Source organism: Cryptotermes secundus, unplaced genomic scaffold (genome assembly GCF_002891405.2).
Source record: "Cryptotermes secundus unplaced genomic scaffold, Csec_1.0 scaffold1137, whole genome shotgun sequence".
In the NCBI taxonomy this organism is placed as follows: domain Eukaryota; kingdom Metazoa; phylum Arthropoda; class Insecta; order Blattodea; family Kalotermitidae; genus Cryptotermes; species Cryptotermes secundus.
In genome coordinates this window covers 48,836-76,146 of record NW_019729230.1, presented here as the reverse complement: position 1 = coordinate 76,146, position 27,311 = coordinate 48,836, and the positions used below count along the sequence as shown (strand labels likewise).

Sequence of the window (27,311 nt, the reverse complement as noted above, 5' to 3'; positions counted from 1 at the left end):
CACTGCTGCAATCTTAGCATCGGACGTAATCGACAGTGGTTTCCGTGACAAACAAGGAACCAACAATATGAATAGGACTATAGGATATTCCGACAGGAGCAGTGGGCAGAGTGGGGTTGTTTGAACGCGACTACAAACTGGAATGTCTCGTAAGAAAACAAAATAGTCCACGGCTGTAAATTATTCGTAGTAACATAATTTCCAGATACATCAAACAATATAAAAACACTATTATCAATAACTAATTCTTACACGATAACCAGTACCCAAATTGGCGGTATCCAAGTCACACGCAAATTATCCTGGATCTGACAGTGAAACTCTGTCCATCGTAAAGTGTTGTGAAACAGCACAACGTCCTGAAAACTGGGTTTCGTTCGGCTCCCAGGTGAAAATTTAAGTGTCCATTAGAAATGATTGATCTCACACTGGTCCAGCGATAAAGGTCAGCTCTTTCAATGGACCCAAATGTTTCCGAAACGTCGTGCTCTTTCAGAACACCAGACAACGAAAGAATTGAAGAAACACTGCAATCCCAAGGTCAACATAACACCGTCAGAATTATTTTAGAATTGACTTAGTAAATATTATATACAGACTAATTCATCAGATACTCCTCAGACTGTAATTCTATTACAATACTGATATAATTGCTATAATTATATTTACTGTGATACCGTTTCTCTGTTATGTACGAGGAAGTGACATCATATAAGTTATATAATTAATACCTACAGAACGCGGAAGACTTTGGTGACATCTGCCAATGGCAGCTAGGGCTCGGGGTCCCATTTTGATTGTTCTGCCCTACTGTAATGCATTTTGATTGTGTAACATTATATGGACCTCATTCTACTGAGAAATGCATATCCTTGTTATATTTAATGGGAAATTATGTTTCTCAGCTATTTAACTCCTCTCATTGTCTTCATGGGGGGTATGCGGGTAACACATGGCGTCTGGCGCTGCTCCTGTCAGCCTGACCGTGTGACGTATGTGGCTTGACCTGAAGTAGTGAGTGATTCACCTAATTCTAGTTAAATTGAAACGGAGACGGGTCTCATATGCAGAGGCGGTGTACAGTTAACCTTAGTCAGGCGGTTAGTCGCCGGTTTCCCATCGCGGCGGTCCGGGTTTGAGCCCACGTCGGGTCATGTGGGATTTGTGGTGGACGAAGTGGCACTGGGGCAGGTTTTCTCAGAGTACTTCGGTTTCCCCTGTCAATCCTCATTCCACCAAATGTCCCATATTCATCTATCATCCGGGGCTGGTATAATAGGCCAATTAGTGGCCGACGTACCAAGTGGACTCTCTCTCGCCCCACTCCAAGAAACTAAAAAAAACTTCTTTACGTTGTAGGAGTATTCTCGTCCATAAACCCACGCTTTCAGTACTTACAACAATAAATCCTTACTTAACTGTAGACGAAAGTAACTTTTGCACATGCTTGGAGACCAAATGATGCCTCACTACAGTAAAAACATGTCATATAATCATTTTATTGCTAGTGAGGTGGGACTAAATCCCTTGTACTGCGGCCACTTCTAGCCTATTGTACAAGCCCCAGATGATAGGTGAGGGTGATTGTGGAGCAATTGGTGGAATGAAGATTGGCAGGGGAAACCAAGTACTCGGAGAAACCCTACCCCAGCGCCACTTTGATCACCACAAATCGCACTTGACCAGACCCGGGATCGACCCCGGGCCGCCGCGGTGGGAAGCCTGCGACTAACCGCTTGAGCTATGGCGCGGCCCGTCATATAATCATACTGTGACATGCAGACACATTGCTAAAGACTCGGTAAATACGTTCCCGCAGAAGCGTACCATGGAACAGCAGGACGTCCATTTCTAGGCAACGGAGCTGTAAACAAGCCTACGAATTCTTGAGAGACTATGTTTTCCGTGAGGTCCGATCCGAGACTATATCCGGCAGTTCAGATAAGATCGCATTCTTGCGCAGTGACCATGCTAAACTTCTCTGATTCGTTCCGTTATAGCATATGTACCGCCGCTGAAGCAAGCCCCAGATGGAGCTCGACACCAAGACTGGCTGGCCGACTGACTGACTGACTGACCGTCAGTCGCAATGTGACTTTGACTTTGACACCCGTGTGGAGGCGTGGTCCAATACATCCACTGTCATTCTGCGAGTCGTAGGAGATGATGAAAAGGGAAGTCCCAAATGTGAAAGAGTAAAATATGGTCTCGAGTCCCAAGGGACTCCGACCCGAGAAAGAGTGCGCTGGCAACGACCAGCAGCATATACAAAAGACAGATCCGTCCTCTCGTCAGAGAGGGTGCCCCATGAAAACAAGACCATAACTCTCGAACAATAATAATGTGGGGCTCGACACCAAGACTTACTGACTGACCGACCGTCAGTCGCAAAGTGACCCTGACTTTGACTTGAGAACGCATTCATTCGTGGGTCATAGAACGAGAATGAGAATGGAGTGAGTCCTCGGCGGTCATGATTGTGAGTTACTATAATTCACTGTGATTACCAACGATTATAAATAAGGTGTCATTAAAACCAATCATGCAATCAAAAACCCGTTATTATTAGTCACGAAGCCTTCAACACGTGACAGTATGTTGTTACTGAGTGGGGAAAAACCTTCACATTAAATAAGAAACAAATGCAACATGAAGCAAGAAAGCAGCATCCAGAGCTTAACTTGCAGCCTGCGTCACACTGGTTTCCTTCTTGGCTTACTCTTCAACCCTGATGATGGAAGCGACATGTTCCTCACTTTTAGCACACTAGACGGCGTTACAACACAGAAGACAGAAGTCTTCATAGTCTCCGCTGTGAGAACCTCAAATCCAACACAAATACAACACGTCAACAACATAAAATTACCAAAATTCTTTATTTTGAACATTATCCATCGCACTGTTTATTTCAAAACAACGTTTGGGAGCCTGGACTGCCTCTGTCCTCAGGTAGAAGTGTATTTAGTTGGGCCCAACCGACAGAACTAGTCCGTATCTTTTGCCTGAGGACAGAGACAGGCTCCCGTATCCGAAACGTTGCTTTTAATTATAAAACAGGAAGATGGATAATGTCCGAAACGTTCAGATCTTATCAATATGAAATTAAATCTGCACCATGTTATATCCTCAGACTTCATCCTCGTTGAAATTCTAACGAGCATTTTAAAGTTCAGGTCTTACTTAATTACTCATGGAGCTGAGCTCTTCTTGAGAAGTCAAATCTGAAGTTACTCAAGAATTTCCCATCATTTTATGGAACCCGAAGGTTCATTACCGTGTTCACAAGAACCCTCCACTAGTCTCTATCCTGAGCCAGATCAATCTAATCCATACCATCCCAGCCTACCTTTCTAAGATCCATTTTAATACTGTCCACCCACCTACGCCTTTGTCTTCCCAGTGGTCTCTTTTCTTCTGGCTTTCCCAAATATTAAAATTCAGGCTTAAAGGGGGCACGCGGTAGCGTAGTTGGTTGAGGGGCTATGCTTCAAGCCGGAAGGTCGCGGGTTCAAGTCCTGATGAGGTCAGTGGATATTTTCTCAATTGACCTAATCCTTCCAGCCGCACTATGCCTTTGGGGTCGACTCAGCCTCTAACAGAAATGAGTACCAGGAATTAATTAAATACTTTTCTTGGGGAATAAAGCGCGGCCGGCGCGCAAGACTTGACAACCTTACCGCCATCTCTGAGCCGATTGTCTAGATAATGTGGGACCGTCAACGTCTCACAACCCTATGGGCCTTCACGGCCTGGTACTGGGATAGCTTTACTTTTTTACTCTTTTAAAATCATTTACTTACCAAGGACGATAAAAAAATTTGCAGGGACTGCATTTCAACAAAGGATTCACCCATTTCGTTCGATAATAATTCACCAAACCCGTGCCTGTATCAGAAGCTCAGAGCCACAGCACTTCCTTCCAAAGCATGGCGCGATAAACGGCGAAACCCACGTTTTGATATATCCCATCACAACACCAGTGAAGTGGAATACAAAATGTAGTACAAATGCCGAAAAACACGTATGTGGCTAAGCAAACCGAGGCGGAACCTTTCAAACAAAGAGATAAGATAACTGAATTCCTGTTTTCTGACTGGCCTGCCTTCAAAGAAACTGGGTCATTATATAAGGACATACTGAAACTTAAGGCTACGGGCTGGACAAACGGGAAATCGAGTAGGGGCAAGAGATTTCTCCACGGCGCTCACACCGGCTCTGGGACCCACCTATACTCCTACTCAGTGGGTCCTGGGAACTATTTCCCCCTGGGTATAGAGGAAGCAGAGAGAAGCTGGACACTCACCTCCATCTAGAACCTATGTTAAGAATGCGTGGAGCTATACCTTCATCTCCCAGTGCCCTTATGGCAGAGGGACATTAGAGATAATGTAGAAAAGATGGCAGACCTAGGCGCAAAGAGGGGGATAACGTACAAACGGCCCTGAAAGAATCAGGGTATGAAGATGTGGACTGGATTCAAATGGCTCAAAATAGGGCCCAATCTGGGTTTCTGTGAAATCGGCGATAAACCACCCGGTTCCTTAAAGACTAAGGGTCTATCAACTTTTAAAGGAACACACAGTAGTTATGTGCTTGTTTAACGATACTTTTAACAATTTACAGTTAAGTTAATAGTGAAAAATGTGCCACTCTGCCTATTACAAAGGTGAACAGAAGTCGAATACAGATTCATGGTGGTAGTCCAGGTGGTAAGGTAGACTCGGCTTCAATACCTGGTGACTTCATGAGATTCGTGGAGAAACAAGTGGCACTGTAACAGTATTTCTCAAAGTTCCATCGGTTTTCTCCCGTTGCTCCATACTCATCTGTCACCGTCCCTTGACATATGCGTCACCTCTGACCAGGCAGCACATTATCATATCCTCGGTCTTTAAGTTGGGGTTTCATCTCTGGCCCAGAATTTAATTTGTTGCAGAGTAAGAAAATTATGGAACACAAGACCAATCGTTGTAGAGTCCATGTAAGAAATAACTGAACAGGCCCTACAAACGGACTTAGGCCACAGAGGGGGACTCGTCCTGATACAACAGTAAAGCGGTCGACAGATCAGTATGTGCACTTCTTTCGTACGCTGCAGCCAGAAACATTAGTCTGTCTTTGTCCTCGAAGTTGACAGTCGCTGACTATTAATAAATAATCTACAACGTGTGGAAATTTATGTCAAGGACCTCCGGCGGCATAACCAGCGTACAGAGGGAGCAGTCATACGAACGCTGAAGAGAATCGCGAGGAAATAAAAAAAATAAAACAGATAATTTCGTTTTCAACTCCTAGACGGTTACGGTGTTTCCACTTTCTTTTGTTGATTTAAAAATAAAATGGATGATGGTTGCTTCATTCTTTATTGATCTAAATTTATTTTCTTCGTTTCTTGTTGGGAAATTTACGGCTGATGAATCTGATTGAGTGCAACAGACCCAGGCTGATACGTTAAGTTTCTTACCTGCCTCCAGTACAGGAGGTAAAACATCTCTTGAGAAAAGTTCAAAGAAATTGGACTTAGTTATGAACGACAAGTCGTTTGAATAATCCTGTACTACAGTTTATTTTACTTCTACTTATTAGTCGCAAATATTCAGTTCAAGTGAAAGAACAAAAGACAAGCAATAAGCAGTCATAATTATGAAACCAGACTACTGAAGACAACATACTGCAAAGAAACGAAATCTCGCCTACAAGGCATGTCGTGTGCAGTGACGAGGCTGGAGCGTTCCTAGTTACCGAAACAGAAACTAAGCATTGTGACATGTGGACGCGATGTTAGGCACCCACAAGGAAATACGCGACTATGCCACAGCAGTTGCTAGGTAACGGCTCCGCCAACAGACACGAACGCAACAACTGCACTACAACTAACGCGCTGTTTTTTCTATGCGGTCTGTGCCGAGATGTTATAAGCAGGACAAGTGAAAAAATGGGTGATCCCCCGTGTGGAGGCGGGGTTGAGTACCTCCACCGTAGTCCTGCGAGTCGTAGGAGGCGACGAAAAGGGAAGTCTCGAATTTGGGACCAGTAAATTATGGTTCCACGTGACTCTGCCCCGAAATTGACGGTGTTGGCGAGGACCAGCAGCAATGGTAAACGACAAACCAGTTCCCTCGTCAGAAAGGGTGCCACACATCAAGAAACCCGTAACCGTCTGACAGCAATAAAAATCTGGTCTTGGGCCCCAGATGGGTGCTTAACACCAAGAGAGACTGGCCGACTGACCGTCGGTTGTAACATAATTTTGACTCTGACTCTGAACTGGTTGACCGAGGAGAAAATCGCTCTCGATTGCAAGAAAGAATGGTTTTTACGGATTTCAATTTACGCAGTATGTTCACGGCGAACTCCTGTTTAGCGAAGGCGGTGTCGGTGAAGTTTGTCGCCTGGACCTCAGAGCAAGCCTTGAAGACGTGGAGAAGAGAAAATTCTTAAACCTACCGGGACTGGAACTCCGACCCCTCGGTTATTTAGCCCGTAGACAGCAGCTATACCGGGCTCTCGATCTTATTTTCTTGATCTAAATAATAAACATGCCGGTCACGGTAGCCGAGCGGTCTAAGGCGTGTACTGTATTCGCTTGGAAGCCGGGATCGTGGGTTCGGATCTGTTTCCTGTGAGGTACGAACTGAATTCTTATATATTATTCTTATACACTGCCGGTCACGGTAGCCGAGAGGTCTAGGGCATGTACTGTCTTCGCTCGCTTGGAAACCGGGATCGTGGATTCGAATCCCACTCAGGGCATGGATGTTTAGTTTGTGTGTGTGCGTTTTTCTGTGTTTGTGTACAGATGATCACCCGCCCAAGGAGTCCTACCGAACGTGTAAGATCTAGAAAAACCGAAGTGAACGGAGAAGTTCATGGAGGTAGGCCTAGGCCCACTGGGGCTGTAGTGCCAAGGAAAAAAAATAATAAACAAGATAGGGCCTAATCAGTTAATGGAAGGTCATTCTAGTTGCGCCATACTAAGAATCTAGGAACTGCGACAGAACACAGAATAGACGTAAACACAGTCATTCCATTTAGTCAGGTAATGTTCACTAATGAGGTCTTCGTGTTCTGGCTGGATGACGGAGACTCGTCAAATTGCTATTCCACCAACATTAGACAGCAACGCTAATTCCCACATACCTGTGATGACCAGTTAATGTCGCCATGTTACACAGGGCAGTGCATTCAATGTCGTAAGTTTTCAGTTTCAGGTTTTCAAGGGGGCGAGTTATCAGACTCCTAACCATTCAGCCGTGACTTTACTTCCCAGCAAGGCGTCCTGCTTCCATCATTTCTGCATTGAATGCTATTCCTGAAATACACTGAACTGAACAGCACACCACATCTAGATGGTCTGGACAAGAGCTGTTTTACTCCTCCAGGGAATCGAACCCCAATTCCATCACGACACAGCAAGTACAAACCTGCCGATCAAAGTTCTTCAACGCGCAAAAAATTCCATGATGGGTTAAATACTATATTCGGGATAACAAACCCCGTGGCTTGAGTCCGCAAGCGAACTATACCGACCGACCGACCGACTGACCGCCGCATGTCGACGAAGTTAGTACCAACTTTAGCGGATAGAGGTGACGCGTGATCAGCGCAACGAATCCTCAAGGTCGTTAATTTCGGTTTTCTAGACAGGGGCCGCTATTTTTCCATTCAAGTAGCTCCTCAATTATACTCACGAGGCCCTTCCAGACCCAGGCCCATAGGGTTGTGAGACGTTGAGGGTCCCCACAGTATCTAGACAATCGGCTCAAAGATGGCGGTAAGGTTGTCAGCCTTACGCGCCGGCCGCGCTTTACTCCCCAGGAAAATTATTTAATTAATTTCTCGTACTCATTTCTGTTAGAGGCTGAGTCGACCCCAGGGTCATAGTGCGGCCGGATGGATTAGGTCAATTTAAAAAAAAAACAATGACTTCATCGGGACTTGAACCCGCGATCTCCCGGTTTGTAGCATAGTGCCTCAACCAACTAAGCTACCGCCACCCCCCACTATCGAATTAAAAAAATAATAAAAAAGCAAATAACAGACGATCCTAATTATTCTTTTCCGAAAGATGATGGACTGTACATCTAAACTGCGACAGTATTTACATCACTGAGGCGTTACTGAAGTATGTTATATTTAAGCATCCTATTACATTCCACACTTCTATATGTATAATATATACTCCGTCGTCAATGTAACACGCGAGCTGTGCTGAAAGCAAGAGGTAACCGCCGCAGCACATATTACATAAACCACAGCACACAGCTTATCCTAATCCTTTCATAGCACTTATATTTAATTCTTGATAAGCTCCTTCCGGAACAGATGAAGATACGGGAACATGCTTTTACATCCGCCAAGTACGATTACTGCAATACCATCCTTCCAGCGACACTGCTGCAGTATCTGAGAAAATTTCTGTTTGGAATATGTTTTTGACAAACAAAAGACTTACTACAATTACGAATATAAAACAAACTGAATCTCACCTACCAGTAATAACATGCGTCAACTTACCACTGTTGCCAAAAGCTGTCGCGCCTCATATCCTAAATGTCCCCACAAAAGCCGCTAAACGCTCCATTTTGACGCAAGTTTCAAAACCACTCCATGGACTGACTCACTAACTCACTCTACGCTGCTTAAAGCTAAACTGTCACTGGTTACAATCACGTGACACTGATCAAATTTTCATTAGCATAGAGGAGAAACTGCAGGAGTTAAGTTCTGCGTCATTCGAAATAGGAGAAGCGTGAAGTGGGGGAGTTTACGTCATGAAGCACGTGGTTACAGGACCTGACAAGAAGTCAATACGGAGATAACGAAAGTTTTCTACTACGGAAAAACGAAATAAAAGAAATTTAAAGGAATGAAATGAAAACATTCTCATACAGTTTGTATTCCGCAGTCCTCCTACACACACATTCGAGTCTGCGAATGGGTAAACGAAAGCAGAAACTTTTCGCACAGTCACCAGGTTTTAATGTAGCCTTTCCAAACAGAAAATTCAGCTTGAAGAACAGAGAAAGTCCACGAAACCTACCGTCAGGATAGCCGGAATTCGAACCGGGTACCGTAACTGTTTCACTAACACGCTGGATAACAATAAAATTCTGCTGGAGAGAAAGAAAGAAAAACCTGACAAAATCAGTTCTTGTTTGCGCACTTTCGCAGTCGATACAAGCAAGATACTGTAAGAGAGTGGTACTGCTCGCGGCGACAGAACACTTCAGTTGGCACCAACTTCACACAACGAACAAGAACGGACGACTCAGAACTTTCTATTTTGCCTCCAGATTCTATACATGTGGCGTTGGGTGCGTGTAACTTAGGAGAATATTGCAACAAAAACGTTTCTACTGTAATACCAAGTACTGACTTGCTTGTTCCTTTATTTGTTCATCAAGAGGAACAATAGAGGAACCCCCTTCCGCAAACACTGACGAAATAATTTCACACGAGAGACCGCGCAGCGGAATATTTAGACCGAACAGTGAGAAAGTAACAGGAGTAGGGGGTAAATACCGTGAGGAGCTTCAAAATATACAAATCAAGGATTAGTAGCAGGAATAAGAGAGATGATGAATTCATATTACATTTTGTTAGTAAAACGCGAAAAGGAAGAGATAAACTCAGTAAACAGAGGCGTAGACAGACGGAATTGAGTGTTTTAGTCAAATCAGAACTTTATAAATTCCGAATATAGGTTACATATCTCGGCATCAACTGTATGCCCCCTCTTTTTTTTAATATACACGGTTATGTTCATACTTTAATGTTGACAAATTTGGTGAAGTTGCGGCCAGGGTGAATTACATCGAACTCGCTTAGGATCAGGTCCAATGGCGAATAACTATGGCTTCTCATGAAGGGCCATACCACATGGAGATAATTAATAAAGGTAAAACTCTCCCTGTAACATGCCACGAAGGCCCATAGGAATGTGAGAAGTCGAGGCTCCCACATTTACTAGACGTTCGGCTCATAGATGGCGGTAAGGCTATCAGCCTTACGCGCCGGCCACCCTTTACTCCCAGGAAGATTTCTGGTACTCATTTCTGTTAGAGGCTGAGTCGACCCCAGGGCTACAGTGCGGCTGGAAGGATTAGGTCAATTGAAAAATCCAATGACCTCACCGGGAGTCGAAACCGCGACCTTCCGGCTTGTATGTAGCACTGTCTCAACCAACTTTGCCACCGCGTGCCCCCAATTAGGAAGGCAGTATTACAGATAATTTTAAAACAGGGTCCATAAGAATCACTATCATTTTAAGAATGGCATAACACAGACGAGCATGGACGGTTGTCACAAGGAAGCAGAGTGGTCTTGCAAGATACTTAGAAATGACAATGCAAGGTCACAAACAAGGAACACGACGGAGTTCATGGTGATGTCATCCGTACGTGACTGTACCGCAGAAACCATGTTTTCTGAAGCACTGGAGATACTTCCCCATCGAAGCTCCATTCATGAATCTGTTAATCGGGAATATACACACTTCTTCAAATAAATGATGAGAAGTTAAATAAATTAAATGTACATTCACAACTCAAATATTTTTAAGTACTTTCCTAATAAGTGAAAGGACAAATGTAAATATTTGTCATTTTAATGTAGTTCCATGCTACAGGTCCATGTTAAGGGTCGCCTTACTTTCTGTGCCACAGAAATCAAAATATCCGTATTTCTGTTCCGAAGACTTTTAATGCCTGAACTGTTGACAGATGAGACAAATCACACATGAATCAGTAATGTTACAGACCTGAATATACCGCCAACAAAAAAAGCAACAGGAAATATCGAAATACACTGAATAATAAAGACGTTAATTTCCATATATTTCTACCCTGAAGACGGGAACAACAGGTTACTCCGAAACCTTCAAGATTACAGTGGTAAAACTCAGAATACGACAATCTAAGGTAAATTACCTGTACCTCTTTTTAATTCCGACGAACAAAGTTCTTACCTACAAAGCTGAATAACAGAATTACTTGACGATGCAATCTAAGATGAATGTACGAGTATAAAATAGTAAAGACATCGCAGAAGTTGCTGAATTTGCATGCGAAATGAATATGCTTACAACGCCATAATAAAAATTCGTCGCTTTACGAGGGCGGTCAAGCAGTGAAGGTGGGCGTGGCCTGAACAAGAAGCAGGATGCACAGTGACAGTTCTCGGGCCCCAGCATAGGATATCTACACCTTTCCATCTGACGAACACTGCGAGTTACGTAATTCTGTAACAGCATGACCTGCCTCCTCGGGCACCCAGAAAACCACGACACGGAATTCACGATTCTCAGAAATGTGTTTTGAAGAACATGGCATAATGAAGTGCTTTACAACACGTACTAGTGACTAAATCAGGGGGCACGCGGTAGCATAGTTGGTTGAGGGGCTATGCTACAAGCCGCAAGGTCGGAGGTTCAAGTCCCGATGAGGTCATTGGATTTTTTTTCAATTGACCTAATCCTTCCAGCCGCACTATGGCCTTGGGGTCGACTCAGCCTCTAACAGAAACGAGTCCACCTAAACCTCCTATCCAATGGGTACAGAGAGTTCTTTCCCTGGGGATAAAGCGGCCGGGGGAGTGAAGCTGACTATTCAATTCCGGCTAGTGCCGAGGTCACGAAAACGTGGGTCTATGCATCCAATCTCGTAGTTAAGCATTGGATAACTTTAACTTTTTAACTTACTATTTACTTGGGGCACGCGGTAGCGTAGTTGGTTGAGGAACTATGCTACAAGCCGGAAGGTAGCGGGTTCAAGTCCCGATGAGGTCATTGGATCTTTTTCAATTGACCTAATCCTTCCAGTCGCATTATGGCCTTGGGGTAGACTCAGCCTCTTAACAGAAATGAGTACCAGGAATATTCTTGGGGGTAAAGACAACCTTCCCGTCATCTGTGTGCCGACTGTCTAGAAAATGTGGGCGCCTCAACATCTCACAACCCTATGGGCCTCAACGGCTTCCACTTTTTACTTTTACTTACTATTCACTAAATGCTGTAAAGGTGATCAAATCAACGACGGCGAAATGAACAGAACATTAAGAGTGCGTGGGGAGATGTACTCTGCATACGAAGTTACCATAAAATCTGGTGAGAAGGCACCAATCAGGAGATCTACGTGCAAATGGGAGGATATTTAAAAGCGGACCTTGAAGAAACGGGTGTGAGGGTACGGGCTGGAGCGACTGTCTCAGGAGGGGCCCAGCGGAGGTCTCTTGTGAACACGGTGCTCACCTCTATTTTTTTTATTCGGTTAGTGGGAGGTGGGGTCCAACTGGGTCCACTCTGCACGGCGGCCACTTATTGGCCTACTGTACATGCCCCGGGTCATTATGATTATGGAGAATTTGGTGGAATAAAGATTTGGAGGAGAAACCGAAGTACTCGGAGAAAACCCGCCCTAGCGCCACTCTGTCCACCACAAATCCCACGTGACCAGACCCGGGATCGAACCTGGGCCGCCGTCGTGCGAAACCAGCGACTTGCTCACCTCTATGGGGTTCAAGCTGTAGTCTTCTGAGTTAGACACCGCGTGTAGTCTGACATGTTGACAGCAACCTTGAAGATGAAGTACAGTCCTCTGAACCGTTAAGTATCCATTCACAAGACTACAACCTGATACATTAATTCAAACCACCATATGAATCTTCAGACGATCATAGTGACCGCGAGGCTTGAACTGGGTTCGCTTGCTCGAACGCTGGGATCGTGAGTTAGATTCACACTTGAGGTGCGGATTTCAGTGTGCGTTTATTATGTGTCTGTGTTGTTCTGTGTGTAAGTAGCAGCCCCGTCGAAGGACTCCTGCCTATTTTGTACAGGATTAAGAAACTTAAAAATCATCCAAGGTCCAACAAAGGACTGCAGAGTCAAACATAGGCGAAAGAGACAGGCTGATAGATATTTTAGTACAAAGACAAAATAACTCCGTCCAGTGTGACTATTTAAGTTTTACCACTTGAAAACTTAGCACCCTTACATGTTTCGATCCTTACGGATCATCTTCAGAAGGAACATCGATACTTGTTTGGAAACTACTATCACAATAGCTGTTCTGAGTGCTAAATTACATACACACACAATGCCCGGAACACACAATATACACAAAATCCAATTTTTCACAATCAAAGCAGCTTTCCTGGTATTAAAGTTTTATGTGTAGTTCAAAGAAAGAATGTACCATCAGCTTATATTTTCTGTTACTTACAGTGGTATACTGATAAGCCTTCAAAATATCGGTCGATTGGCCGGACGGGCAAATTGTTGCTGTCTCTTGCCAGCAAGCCAATCTTGATTTTTGATCCCATCAAAACCTATGGACATATATTTGTTCTTTCGAAGATTTTTAACGTGTTTTGAAATGGGGCCTCCTCTTCGACGAGAGGACGGATCTATTACTGGTCATTCCCTTTCTACTGGGGGTGACTCCACTGACTAGTGAACATCAAATAGATCGCTTTATTAAATTCTACATCGTTGCCTAGCGACGAAACAACGGCGAGCCAGACTTTTTACAGTCCCCTAGAAACCCTTAATGAGACAGGATGGATTAAACATTACATAACTTCTGGTTAGTACGCATTGACTAGAATAATATCGAATCATTAAATCAATTTAGTCGGGCAATTAGTAATGCTAAAACATAAACACACAAAATAAGACTTTCGTAAACAGAATTCTAGTATAGCAAACTTTCGTGTAAAGCGGGGGATACATCCCCTAAAGTGGCGCTCTCGGGGAATTCGCGCTGAACGCACTTAATGGTGTTACATATGCTGAATGAACGAAATAAAGTTGGTTGGCCAAATAGATAAGCGAGAGTGGAAGCGACTTCAAACAGCAGAGATATTATTCACACGCTACTACAGCGTGTTTTGACAAAACATGCTCGGCAGATAATTCTTCGCGTTTATTTTCACGCGTATAAACAAAGCCGCGTTCCGCAAAACCGCGTTCGAGGACGGTATACTATACATTCAACGAGAAAAATGCAAACCCTGAGTGTGTTATCTTCTTGGGGGAGAGATTACCGATAAAATCGAATCAATTTTTATTCCCTGAACAGTATTTATGAAACACCGTTCTATGAGACGAACTACTATTTTTCGAAATTGAAGTTCAGTAACGCCGAAAACGTTTTACTTATGTTCTTATAAACTATGGAGTACATCATGCCGACTTCAAGCACTCTTGTACTCGTAATCCTGGAGCTGTTTTATGCAGTTAGTCAATTAGTGGCAGAAGTCCAGTGCTTCCATGACAATTCCAAAATAAAATACGGGTTCCGTCTGGATACAGAGCAACGAATATGACTAACCCTTACCCCGAAGCCGCGCCATAGCTCAAGCGGTTAGTCGCTGGCTTCCCACCGCGGCGGCCCGGGTTCGATCCCGGGTCTGGTCAAGTGGGATTTGTGGTGGACAAAGTGGCACTGGGGCAGGTTTTCTCCGAGTGCTTCGGTTTCCCCTGCCAATCTTCATTCCACCAATTGCTCCACAATCACCCTCACCTATCATCTGGGGCTGGTACAATAGGCCAGAAGCGGCCGCAGTACACGGGACTTAGTCCTACCCCACTAACAATAAAAAAAACCTTACCCCGATATAGTAGATAAAATATGGAAGCATTCGGACAGAAAAATGTTATGTAGGCCCGTCTGAAATTCCCTGCAGCATTTAATCTGATAGATATTAACGTTCTGTCCCTGAAATACTAAAAGGAAACAAGGAAATAAATACAGAAGAAAGGGAAGACCTTTTTTCTAGATACACATTAATGTTTCTAACTACAGTCTTCTAATGTGGTGCAATAAAACTTCGAAGTTCTTTGCATTCAAGACGCCTGAGTCCGTACCAAACAAGACAAGCTGTAATCCTATTATCCTATTGCTGGGAAACACTGCAAAACGCGTGTGACAGGAGAAATAAGAGCCATTTATACAACGCGGAGAATGCCCAAGCGGAATGAAGTCCCACGTCCCCAGTGGAGAGACGAAGTCGCCTGGTTCCTTTCTTCCAGAGTTAACTTCATTTTATAGATTAGAAAAAAAAAAGATGAAGATCGCAGAGTTTCGAAGTATGTCGAACAGGAAACTTAATTAACTTTCAAGTGATGGCAGGGAAATAAAGGGAAGCTTCTCTCATTAAGAAATGGTCAAAATTGCAAAGCCTGTAAGGATCGTGTTGAAAAGTATTATTTTATAAATTTGATCATGTATCCTTGGTGGTGTTAGTGTTGAAACCCCTATTATATGTAGATTCTAAACGGTTCTAAATTACTGGATTTTTGGACTTTTTCCATCGTCCGGATTCTAGGTAAGAGGACACGACGTTTCGGAAATTGGACTTGTTTCCGTCTTCGGGTGAGAAAGAAAGACACCTACTCAGTTGGGCCCCTTAGAAAGAGCTAATCTCAATCACTGGACAACTCCTGTCAGATTTACCCAGCTATAAAACTAGGCTAGTTCAGTGGGAGATAAAAAGAAACCATAAAATAAAAATTATTATAGAGCACGCCCTATTATTTGTTTTGTTTGCTCACTACGTCCATGTTCTACAAGGATATGGACGGACATTCTTATAAAATGGTGCGACTGAAACTATGCTGTGTTCCTTTCATTGTAATGTTTAGCAGGTTTCCACAAAACCTTCCTACCCAGCCCCCATTCACTGACTGAAATATATGAAACGCTACGAATTCATATTTCTGCTACTGTTTACAACCAAGTAACTCATAATTATTTTACCCACGTGTCTGATGCAGACGAGTAAGCAAGAAAAATGCGAAACCAAATGTTAAATATGATTTTGTTCATCTCTGTTTCAGTATCTGAACTGTTCCCCCCCCCCTCGAGGGATTGCTGTTTGATATTACAGCGTAACTTCTGTTGACACTTCACTCGACCTGTTGGCGCTACACACAGACAGGGGTATTTACTTCTAAGGCCCCCTTGTCAGCTTCTCATATTTTTCACCTAAAAAGGAAGAGATGTGATCCTTGTGCCATCCCGACTAACGGCGTAGCAACAGCCGAAAGTGAAACGTTGTTTAGTGATAATTCAAATGTGAGAACAGGGAGAAAATTGTGTTGTATGAGGGGCCCTTGCGCCCCGTATCAAGAAAGCAGAATTTTGAATTTTAAAATGAAAATGCTGCATGGTGGTCTTTATTTGGTGATGGATAATGCCGAAAAATGTTGGAATCTAATCGTTCTATTTTCTGACTAATAATTCTCGATGGTGCCTACGGAAGAGATTTTCAAACCAAGTATAATGTTGAATGTTTCAGATGAATTTGACACTAACCCAATTTTGGAACTACTGTTTTATGGTGACTGTTATTTTTGATAAGTTTGTCTCTGAGGTGGTTAAAGAATTTTCTGCTTTCTATGACACACGCAGAATCACAAGCCCTCCATATTAGTCCCAATATGAGAGACATGAATCAAGTCCACATCCTCACACCCTACTTATGTATGATCAATTACATTATCTTGCCTCCCAATTAGGATTCTACATTCCGGTATTTCAACCAAACTTTATTACTCATTTCTCATTTCCCCATTGTCTCACCTGTTCGGTTCATTTTATTCACTCTATTAATATCTGGCCAGCCGGTCACGGTAGCCGAGCGGTCTAAGGCATGCACTGTCTTCGCTCGCTCGGAAGCCGGGATCGTGGGTTCGAATCCCACTCAGGGCATGGATGTTTGTGTGCGTTTTTCTGTGTTTGTGTACAGGTAGAGGCCTTGCGACGAGTTGATCACCCGCCCAAGGAGTCCTACCGAATGTGTAAGATTGAGAAAAAACCGAAGTGAACGGAGTTCATGGAGGTACGCATTAGCCCACTGGGGCTGTAGTGCCAAGGAAAAAAAAAATATCTGGCCAAGAGTACTCATAATGAAACTCTTCAACGTGTATTTTCTCCATTCTCCTGTCACTTTCTCCTTTAGATCCATACGATGTGATAAAATGACTGCGAAAATGTTACTGCTAATGCGGAGTTCCTATCCTCCTGCGAAGACACATGACATTGAAGGCGAAAGCGTTCCTACGCGTAATCATAACACCATAAAGACACATGGGGAGGTGGATGTAGGACTTCCCATTCTTAACCTCTGCACTGGTGATGTTCAGCTTCACGCCGCTTTACACCAGTGAAATGAGCGCCGGTACCAATTTTACAGAAGGCTGGATGGACCACAGTTCAATCAATAATTCCGGCATGAGGTGAAACAGGTTCGTGGGTCATTTAAAGTCAAATCATGTACGATGATTACAGGCTGTGAACTGAAAAGGCGGTTGGGGGTGTGATTAAAAGTAACGTCCAGAGATTCGCCTGGAAAAACTAAAATAGTTTCGAAAACCCTCAAAAAAGGACATCGAACGTACAGACCGCGATTAGAATAGCATCCCTACATAACACAAAGCAGGTGCATTAGTGCTTACGGAATCTGCTCGGTTCGATATTGTGCAACGAGCAAGATCGGCCATGTTATAGCTTAGACGGTTGGCTTACCATCACAGCGGCAAGTTTTCTATCTCAGTTCGCGTCACGCGGGATTTGTGGTGGACAAAACGGCACTGGGGCAGGTTTCCTCCGAGTACTTCAGTCCTTCCTTATAATTCTCATTCCAACAACTGCTCCATGCTCAATTATCATCATCCGAGACTGGTACAGTAAGTCCAACAGTGGGTGCCGTACAAAGTACGGTCTCACACCATCCCACGAATAAAAAAACGACAGAGGTCAACATGTACGTTGCGTGGCATTGTTCACTGCCGTTAATTTTCATACAGTTAAGAAATTACCAACAACAAACAAACTCCGTGGCCTGCAGTCCGCAAGCGAACTATACCGACCGAGCGACCGCCGCTTGTCGAAGTTAGTACCAACTTTGGCGGATAGTGTCGCGTGGTCAGCGCAAAGGATCCCGACGGCCGTTAACCTCGGTTTTCTAGACCGGAGCCGCAATTTCCTTGAAACAGCTCCTCAATTATCCTCACGAGGCTGAGTGGACCCCGTTTCAGACCCACTACTTCTCAGAATATCTGATAGCGCCCCATTCGTGCTACATGCCCTGCCCACCTTATCATACTTGACTTGATCATTCTAATTATACTTAGAGAAAAGTACAACTTATGAAGCTCCTCATTATGCAAATTTATCCAACCTCCTGTCACTTCATTTCTTTTCGGTCCAAATAATCTCAACACCCTGTACTCAAACACCCTCACTCTATGTTCCTCCCTTAACGTCAGAGACCAAGTTTCACAACCATACAGAACCACAGGCAAAATTATAATTTTGTATATTATAATTTTCATGTTTTTGGACAGCAGACGAGAAGACAAAAGGTTCTGGACTGAATGGTAGCAAGCATTACCCGAGTTCAATTTCCTCTTAATTTCCTCCTCAATCAGGTTTTTATTTAAGATTTGAGGCTTTCACGGCGGCGACTATGAAAAAGCAGTTTTCTGGGATTTGGCACCGTGTATATGTGGTGTTAACCGACGTTTCGGAGGAACATATCGCCTCCATCTTCAAGGTAGAAGAAAAAATATAAGAAATCTGCAAGCGAGGAGACCGTGAGAACCGGTAAAAGCAGACTGTCACAGTCCGCTTCCTCCGAANAACCACAGGCAAAATTATAATTTTGTATATTATAATTTTCATGTTTTTGGACAGCAGACGAGAAGACAAAAGGTTCTGGACTGAATGGTAGCAAGCATTACCCGAGTTCAATCGCCTCTTAATTTCCTCCTCAATCAGGTTTTTATTTAAGATTTGAGGCTTTCACGGCGGCGACTATGAAAAAGCAGTTTTCTGGGATTTGGCACCGTGTATATGTGGTGTTAACCGACGTTTCGGAGGAACATATCGCCTCCATCTTCAAGGTAGAAGAAAAAATATAAGAAATCTGCAAGCGAGGAGACCGTGAGAACCGGTAAAAGCAGACTGTCACAGTCCGCTTCCTCCGAAGCACGTTCCTCCGAAACGTCGGTTAACACCACATATACACGGTGCCAAATCCCAGAAGACTGCTTTCTTCAGGTTTTTATTTATTATCGTCGTTCCCAGATATCTCAACTGTGCCACATTTTCAAAACATCTGTTTCCTATCTTGATATCACGATTTTGTCCTGCATTTTGGTGACGAGACAGCAACATATACTTAGTTTTCCCTGTGTTTACTTCTAGACCAACCTCTTTACTTGCGTCAATTAAAGTCTGTGTGTTTTTCTTTATGGTATCTACATTATCACCTAGTAGATTCACATCATCGGCATAGGCCAACATCTGATGTGTCCCGTTTAATTTCAGTCCCACTGGGTTTCCCTGGACCTTCATAATGGCATATTCTAAAACAAATTTTAAAAGCAGTGGCGATAAAAGCATCTTATTTTTTAGACCATTCTGGATACGAAATTTCATAGACAAGTTAAATGGTAATCTCGCTTAGGTCACCCTTATCATTGGGCAAAGAGACCAGATTTCTCCTTGGATATGAGGCCGAAATGGCCCCAGAACCGTTCCAGATGTGATAAGACAGGAATTTCTATACCCTCGCCCGGAATCTCCACGTCGACTCAATATCCTGCCACAGAACGTTCAGCATTGCCATTATTATGTTCAAGTGAAGGGCTTGCGGAAATGGGATCTGAACATACCGCAACAGGAAATAACTCTGAGGTTACGGGAAAAAGTGAAACATTTTTATCTTAAATTAAAATCAAAACCCCAGTGAAATATAGGCAGGAAACAAACAACTCTTCTGTACTGAAATATTTCTCTACAAATCTGTTCACAGCCTCAATTAACTGTAAACATAATTATTGACTTTATTCACTTTACTGTGTATCTGAACTGGCAGTAAATCTTTCAGGCTGAAGCAATGAGGGGAAAAAAAAAATATTTGTGGAGGGACGTTTTCCAAAAATTTAAAAATACACTTAAGTCAGTTCGCTCCATGAGATAAAATGGCCTACTATCACATCTAATTATGCGCTCTGATGTGTATTAGCGGCGTTAAAATCCTCAGACAATTTCTTCTGTAAGATCCGTCAGCGATATGACTTCTCTGCTAAACATCCAGCAGTGTACCATACAGGTCTAGGTTTTCTCTTCCTCTGCTCCATGTTGCCTTAACAAAAGGCATACTCGCTTTCCCATTCACAGGTATCAATATAAAACCTTTCTGGTTGACGTGACAGCAAAGTGTAAACAGCATATCCGTTATGCGATTACGTACCGTTTACGCTGGGAGCAGATAGTATTCTAAACAGTGCAGTCTCACAAACACAAGCACAATGGAAGCTGCAGTCGAATCACTGTTTACACCCGGGGAGAATATTCACACTGTCACCACAGGTTCGACCACACGCGCGCACAATCACCATAAGATGTGAGGAAGATGGCTTAGGGATCTCTTACAAACCCACTGTGTCCGCATGTACTGCGTATGTCTCCATATCGCGACCCGCTGCTGATACCTGGGGCAGCCACTTCTTCCTAATAGTGACTTGGAGGAGCTACAGACCTACAGCCCTACTTTTTTGACGTGGCCGATGTTAATGAATGCGTTGAGTCCATTAACATTAAAGTAAAAAAAAAACTATCCCTGTAACAAGCCGTGAAGGCCATAGGGTTCTGAGGCTCCCACATTTTCTATACAATCGACTCACTAATGGCGGTGTGGTTGTCAGCCTTAAGCGTCGGCAGCCCTTTGCCCCCAGGAAGATTTCTGGTACTCGTTTCTGTTACAGGCTGAGCGAACCCCAAATCCATAGTGTGGCTGGTAGGATTAGATCAACTGAAAAATCTAATGATTTCATCGGGAATCGAACCCGCGACCTTCAGGCGTGTAGCATAGTGCCTCAACTATGTTACCGCGTGTCCCCAGAGTCAATTAACAGAGTAAGAATTAATGGATGACGGAGATTAGCCATGAATAAGCTGCGAATGATTTCTTTCTTCATTTATAACGCATCATGATTCTATTTAATACATCATATGCGCAATCAAACAGCCATGACTGAAATATCTGACTGTACATATGTATGCTGTCGCCGACTCTGATATCAAAAGAACCACATAAATGACTGTGATAACAGACATCCAATCAAGTAAAGAGACTTCAAGTACATGCCATAAAATTTATATCTTACTCTGAGGTGCGATAAATTATACAAATATTCTTGTGAAAAGAAATGGCCTTCACGCGCCGCACGGTGTGGTGCTTGGGTGCTGGGATAGCCAACGTTTAATTTTATCTTCGGTTCAATATGATTAAAAGAAATTCGGTGTCAGGTCAGCAATGAAATTAGTCTAAAACGCGATCGACAGTATCTTACGCGGGTGAGAGAGTGGTACGTGAAAGGATTTTTGACTGAACTACATTTTAAGCTATGACGCATCAATACAACAAAGCATAATTTTTCTTTTTCAATCAAGCACTTTGGCAATCTATTCTCTACGAGGGTTACCATATTCCTACGTCTTTTCTTGGCACTACAGCCCCAGTGGGCCTAAGCCTACCTCCATGAACTTCTCCGTTCACTTCGGTTTTTCTAGATCTTACACATTCGGTAGGACTCCTTGGGCGTGTGATCAGCTCGTCGCAGGGCCTCTACTGTACACAAACACAGGAAAATGCACACAAAAATCCATGCCCTGAGTGGCATTCGAACCCACGATCCCGGCTTCCGAGCGAGCGAAGATAGTGCATGCTACCGTGACCGGCACCCGCCTCTCTACTAGTTGCCCAAAATAAATGGAGGTTACTTGCCGAATTTTTTTCTTCTTCGCTCCCACTTTGGAGCATACGGCTGATTTCTCAGTTTCATGATCATTTTTATAGACGGTAGGACTCTTTGGACGAATGATCAGCTCGTCGCAAGGTCTCTACCTAAACACAGGACAATACAAACACAGAATAAATGCAAACTAAACATCTATGCCTTGTGTGGGATTCGAAACCACGATCCTGGTTTCCGAACGAACGAAGACAGTGCATGCCTTAGACCGCTCGGCCACCGTGACCGGCTTACTTTCCGAATAAGCCTCGTATATCAAACAGAACATCGTAAATCCAGATCTTATCTACTTTCCAACGATTATATCTTTCGAGTTTTCAAAGTTGCAATAACGTTGATTTTAATACATAATTTCTACTTTAGCTTCTATCATACTTCACATGTATCTTCAATATTCGCCCAACATTCTCTCCGACCCCTTATCCGTGGTACGCGTCTGAATAAAACACCGTACACGTCTTCCTTAAATTCCGTTTTGTGAATTCATCTTCGTCCGGTTTCTCTGCTGTAACAGCATAACAAACAAACAAACAAACAAACAAACAAACAAACAAAAAAACAAAAACAAACTCGGTGGTTTTAGTCCTCAAGCGAACCATACCGGCCGAGCGACCGCCGCTTGTCGGCGAAGTTTAGTGCCAACGTTTGCAGTTAGAGGGTGTCGCGTGGTCAGCGTAACGAATCCCCACGGCCGTTAATTTCGGCTTTCTAGACCGGAGCCGCTATTTCCTTGAAATAGTATATGAAGCTTTAATTCATCCTCGCCTCTACATCCAGTCTTGCTTCCTCTACACATCTTTCTGCTCATCTCTGCTTCCGTACGCTTCCATCACACCGCTCTCTTTCTCACTAGGTGTCCCTAAAACAGTGATTCTCGGCCTCTTGGGGCTTGCGTCAAATCGGTGATTTTGTCAGATCACCACAGTCCCACCATAGTTCAATACAGATCTTCTCTGTTTCCAAAACGTGCATTTTTACAATGATCAACATATTAATACAGTAACGTCGTGCCTGTACTTAATTAATCAAACCTCAACGCCACAGAACTGTACAGGGTAGTGGAGGCATAACTTTACGTATTCTTAACGGCGGCACTATATGGAGGTGAGTGGTCACCATATCTCGGCCGCTCTGCCCCTGAGAAACACCCCGAGGTCTCCGTGGGTGGGCCCAAAAGCCGGTCTGAACTACATGAAGACAGAATCATCTGTCATTGCCGTGAATCAAATCCCAATCCCTCGGCAGTCCAGTCCGTAGCCGGTCTCCATACCGTTAGTCATTAAGTAAAGTTCTTGTTTTTCAGATCTCGCGTTCCACACATCCAACTGCCAAGCCCCACACGTTGAGAATACTGCCATAAACTAAATATTTTTAACAGAACTGGAATACATGAACGAACACAAAAACGGGTACAAAACTAAAATAAGGAGCTCTGCACTCTTAAATACCAGGTAATTTAATCAAGAAGGATGACATTTGTGAGACTTTTATCATGCATAAGGGAAGAGATGCATATAATAATTTTGTAAAAATAACTCAGGAGAAGACCATATTTGGGAGACAAAGGTGGAGCCGGTGGATTAATATTAAACCAGTGGTTCTCAACCTTTGTCAGACCGCGGCCCGGTAAATTCTTTTTTCTATACTAGGGCCCGGTACGAGGCCGCGGCCCGGCGGTTGAGAAACACTGTATTAAAACCCTCGTGCTTGCATAATACCCGCTGAAATTTCAGTGGAAAACTGTTCTGATAATCAACATCATAACCGGTCTTACTGCATGTATTTCGCGGTGGTTCACTGTTACACATTAGGGTTCTCTATGGACACTTTGAAACCACAGTTTCACTGAATATGTAACCCAAGATCCTGAAAAGCTGGAAATACAGCCACATGTATAATAAGGTACTAAACTCAGTAGGATAACAATGTGCACTAAGCTGTGCGTTATCTAGAGTCACTTTAAGAACCTCTTGTGTAGCAAAGACGAAATACCGACTCAGGAAAACCTTTTACCGTCGGTTACTGTTCCTGGTTCCTAACTGGTGACTACATACATAACGACAGAGTACCAAGCGTTTGACTTTTAATATATGGGTAATCCTGGACCGCTCAAACATTTGGATCGAGAGAGCGAACACCGCACGGAGCGTGGAGATATGCCTGTGGTTTTCTATTCTGTATTGTACAGATTCTAGGTGGATCGATCTTAAAGCCAGGAAATCGTACCAAATATCAAAACAACTGACTCTTTCTAAAATATTTCTGAATACAAGAAGGACAAAAGGTCTAATTCACGGAAGCCGAGGAAAGAAAGTATACTAGTAGGTTTTCTTATACACTACTGGATAATTGATGTAATTAAAACGTGAGATACGGGGAAGCCTTACTTGAGACTACTATGTATGTATGTAATATAACAGAGGTGTAGTGTAACCTTACAATTTATAGAGCTCCCAGTGTAGCAGACAGTTTTACTTAACAAACTGAACATCACATGCTAATCCGTACTTGTATACGATATCACACAAGCCCTTTGACACATCGAGACATGCTATGTTCTGAAGACTGCTTTCTTTTTAGCAGTGACGCCATGTAGTTTGGTTGATAGTTACTTCAGTTTCGAAGGAATGTGAGACTCCGTCTTTAAGGCTGAAAACATTTCTANAGATAGATAGATAGATAGATAGATAGATAGATAGATAGATAGATAGATAGATAGATAGATAGATAGATAGAAGGTATGAAATATGGGCTAGATTGAACTAGTTGATAAGAGTTTCGAATGGTGGTCTTCTGTGAGCATGGTGACGAACCCTGGGGGTTTCATAAAATCGGGGTATGTCGAATAAATATCAGCTGCTGAAGGAAGGCCCTTAACCAAGATGTTAATAATGAACAGGTCTGCGTATTGCGGAAAATCTCGGCCATATATCGCTATATTGCCACTGTAATACAAAATAAAACGTACTCTCACTGATGCAATCACTTTAGTGATAAAGCAAAGCAAAAATATTATTAGGATTCGCATTTCCTTCTTTCAAACAGAAGAATCCGCGTTCCAGACAAGGCACTGTATCGTCATGGGAAATATCCTCAAAAACAGCAGAGCGCCTGATAGAATCCCTGTACGTACAGGAAATCTAAAATCAATACAGCCTTATTCGTCTTACATAAATAAGTTAAATATCGCAATTTTGTAGAAATACATGGGTGGAATTTCTGTATTGCTACCACGGGACTGGAAGGAACATCTGAACATCTGAACAACTTTGCATTCTTCTACTGAGAGGGTTCAACATGCACATACAAGGCTAGGTCTCCGCGTTCTGTCGTTACGTTAGCAGTAAGACCAGAAGATACATTCTGTCGCTATTTACATGTATGTTAGTCATGAGTTGGTGGCAGAAGCCAGCAGGATTGGTAGTAGTTACGAATAAGAATAGAAAATGGCAGCACTAAGCGGCACTGGCAAGTACGCTTGAATCGTCGGTATTACAAAAAGTTAAGTCTTAGGGATGGAACACACACAGCGACTTCGGTCGTACGATATTTTGCCGTACGACCTCCTTATCACACTAGAGCGACCAACTACATTTCTTTGCTCTCCGACTGTCGTGTACTACTTGATAGGACATGAACTGTACGGATGTCGCTGTGTGTGTTCCAGCCCTTAGTATGCACATAAATTTCATTTTTTCTTTTGGTTTTTAAATGAATGACAAAACTGAGGTATTTTTGACGATGTTTGTTTTTACTGGCAAAATGTATGTTGCAGGTGCATGTAAGTTTTTCTTTTCAATATATTTTATTCTCAATAATTCACCGTTGAAAGTTAAACGGGTTTTATATTAATCCAAAGATAATTTTAAATTCCAGACCTAATTAGCAAGTGCACCTACTACATTTCTGCAAACTTCTAGCTCGCGACTAACAATCCAATCCACTTATGTCCCTGAATTATAATACTGTATAATGGAATTGCGCGTTACCATCATTTTCCACGGGTCCCCTAGTAATACGCGCATCCCACTCTGGAAACCGCAGCATAGAGATCGTTTGGCCAACCAAAATAATTATCCGCAAATAATAATCTAAGTTACAATTACATTTCTACATATAAGCAAGAAGACATATAAACATACAGAGCGATCTGATACTTCTCACAGTAATTTAATATGGCTGGAATACGTAAGGAGTATCATAAGTACATTTAATATAGACCCTTAATTAAGCTACAGGGAAAACTTTGCCTTTGCCTACAATGTGCTATAATTGTAATAAGGCATACTATATCGTACAATCGTTAATTCATAATTCCTTCTAGCTACAGTATTTGAAAGAAAGAAACAAGTCTGTGTTATCTTCCTACAATTATTCTTCACGAAATGAATACCCCCCCTCACATACACACACACACACACACACACACATGAGGAAAGTAAAACCGGATCTCTTGAATCTGAAAGAGACAGAAAGCATACAAACTTCACAGACCCACCCACTGTTACCGTACCATCCTTACACAGAAGTTAAGACTGGGTGTAACCATCAATTTATCAGAGATACTGGGTTTTCGGGGTTTTCGGACTTTGTCCATCGTCCGGATTCTAAATAACTAAGAAAAAAACACAACGTTTCGGGAACTGGATCTGTTTCCGTCCTCAGGTGAGGGAAGACACCTACTCTGTTGGGTCCCTTAGAAAGAGCTAGCCTCAATCACTGGTCCAGTGATTGACCCAACCCAGTATCTCTGTGTTATACACCATCGTCAGAACCCTATATTATCTAATCTATTTATCAGCACGCGTATCCTGACATCTGAGGTCAACAACTCGATCTCGTTTATATAGCATTATCGAGCTACTGGTTCGACGACTGGGGTTTGATTCTCTTCATCACCCTGCTGAGACAAGATTTGGAGCCCCTCCTGTCCAACTGGAACTGAAGAACCACTTCCAGGACGGTAATGCAGCCGGGTATGAAAATAGCCACTCTCCTCCATTAACTGCATGGATCTATACCACTGCTTCCCCATACTCCCTAGTGTCGTGGTGTTCAATTAAGAACAGAGACTTTACCTTATGATCGGATTAATACGCCATGCATCAAACAGGACTGTACAGCGGGTAATGGTCTTGACTTGTATTGGGACATTCTCGGTTCGGAAACATGCAGGGCCCCCTGCCATCCTGAGTACCTTTCGTGTTTTCCTTACTTCCGCCACGACCGATTAATTCCAAATCGATTCAATTCATCATTCGCCAATCAAATTAGCATTCAGCGCCGTAAAGTAAACCAGACACACAGTACACCAGGCATTATTAGTCTACCATCCAGATTCCAGTGCTTCTTGGTGTTCACATATAAGTCGAGAAATCGGACGCATGAGTAAATCTTCCAAAGGATTCAGCCATGTCGAAAACTTCCAATATCAGATGATCGCTCTACTGTAAACTCCGATACTGCCCTCCCCACTGTGACG

The 27,311-nt window shown here is 43.1% G+C and overlaps 1 protein-coding gene across 6 annotated transcripts in view; it reads right to left on the bottom strand.

The window, feature by feature from the left end:
• Positions 1–27,311, bottom strand: part of LOC111865586 (ribosomal protein S6 kinase 2 beta) — a 324,642-nt gene that overhangs the window by 257,895 nt on the left and 39,436 nt on the right. The window contains exon 1 of one of the 6 annotated variants that reach the window (XM_033751885.1): positions 8,494–8,662. The exons of 3 other annotated variants lie outside the window; for them this stretch is intronic. In XM_033751885.1, coding sequence (XP_033607776.1) covers positions 8,494–8,505 — 12 coding nt within the window. In that variant the 5' untranslated portion in view covers positions 8,506–8,662. Of the gene's footprint in view, positions 1–3,800; positions 3,867–8,493; positions 8,663–27,311 lie in introns of those variants that run through there. 2 more of the 6 variants (XM_023853750.2, XM_033751884.1) reach the window with 2 other exon arrangements.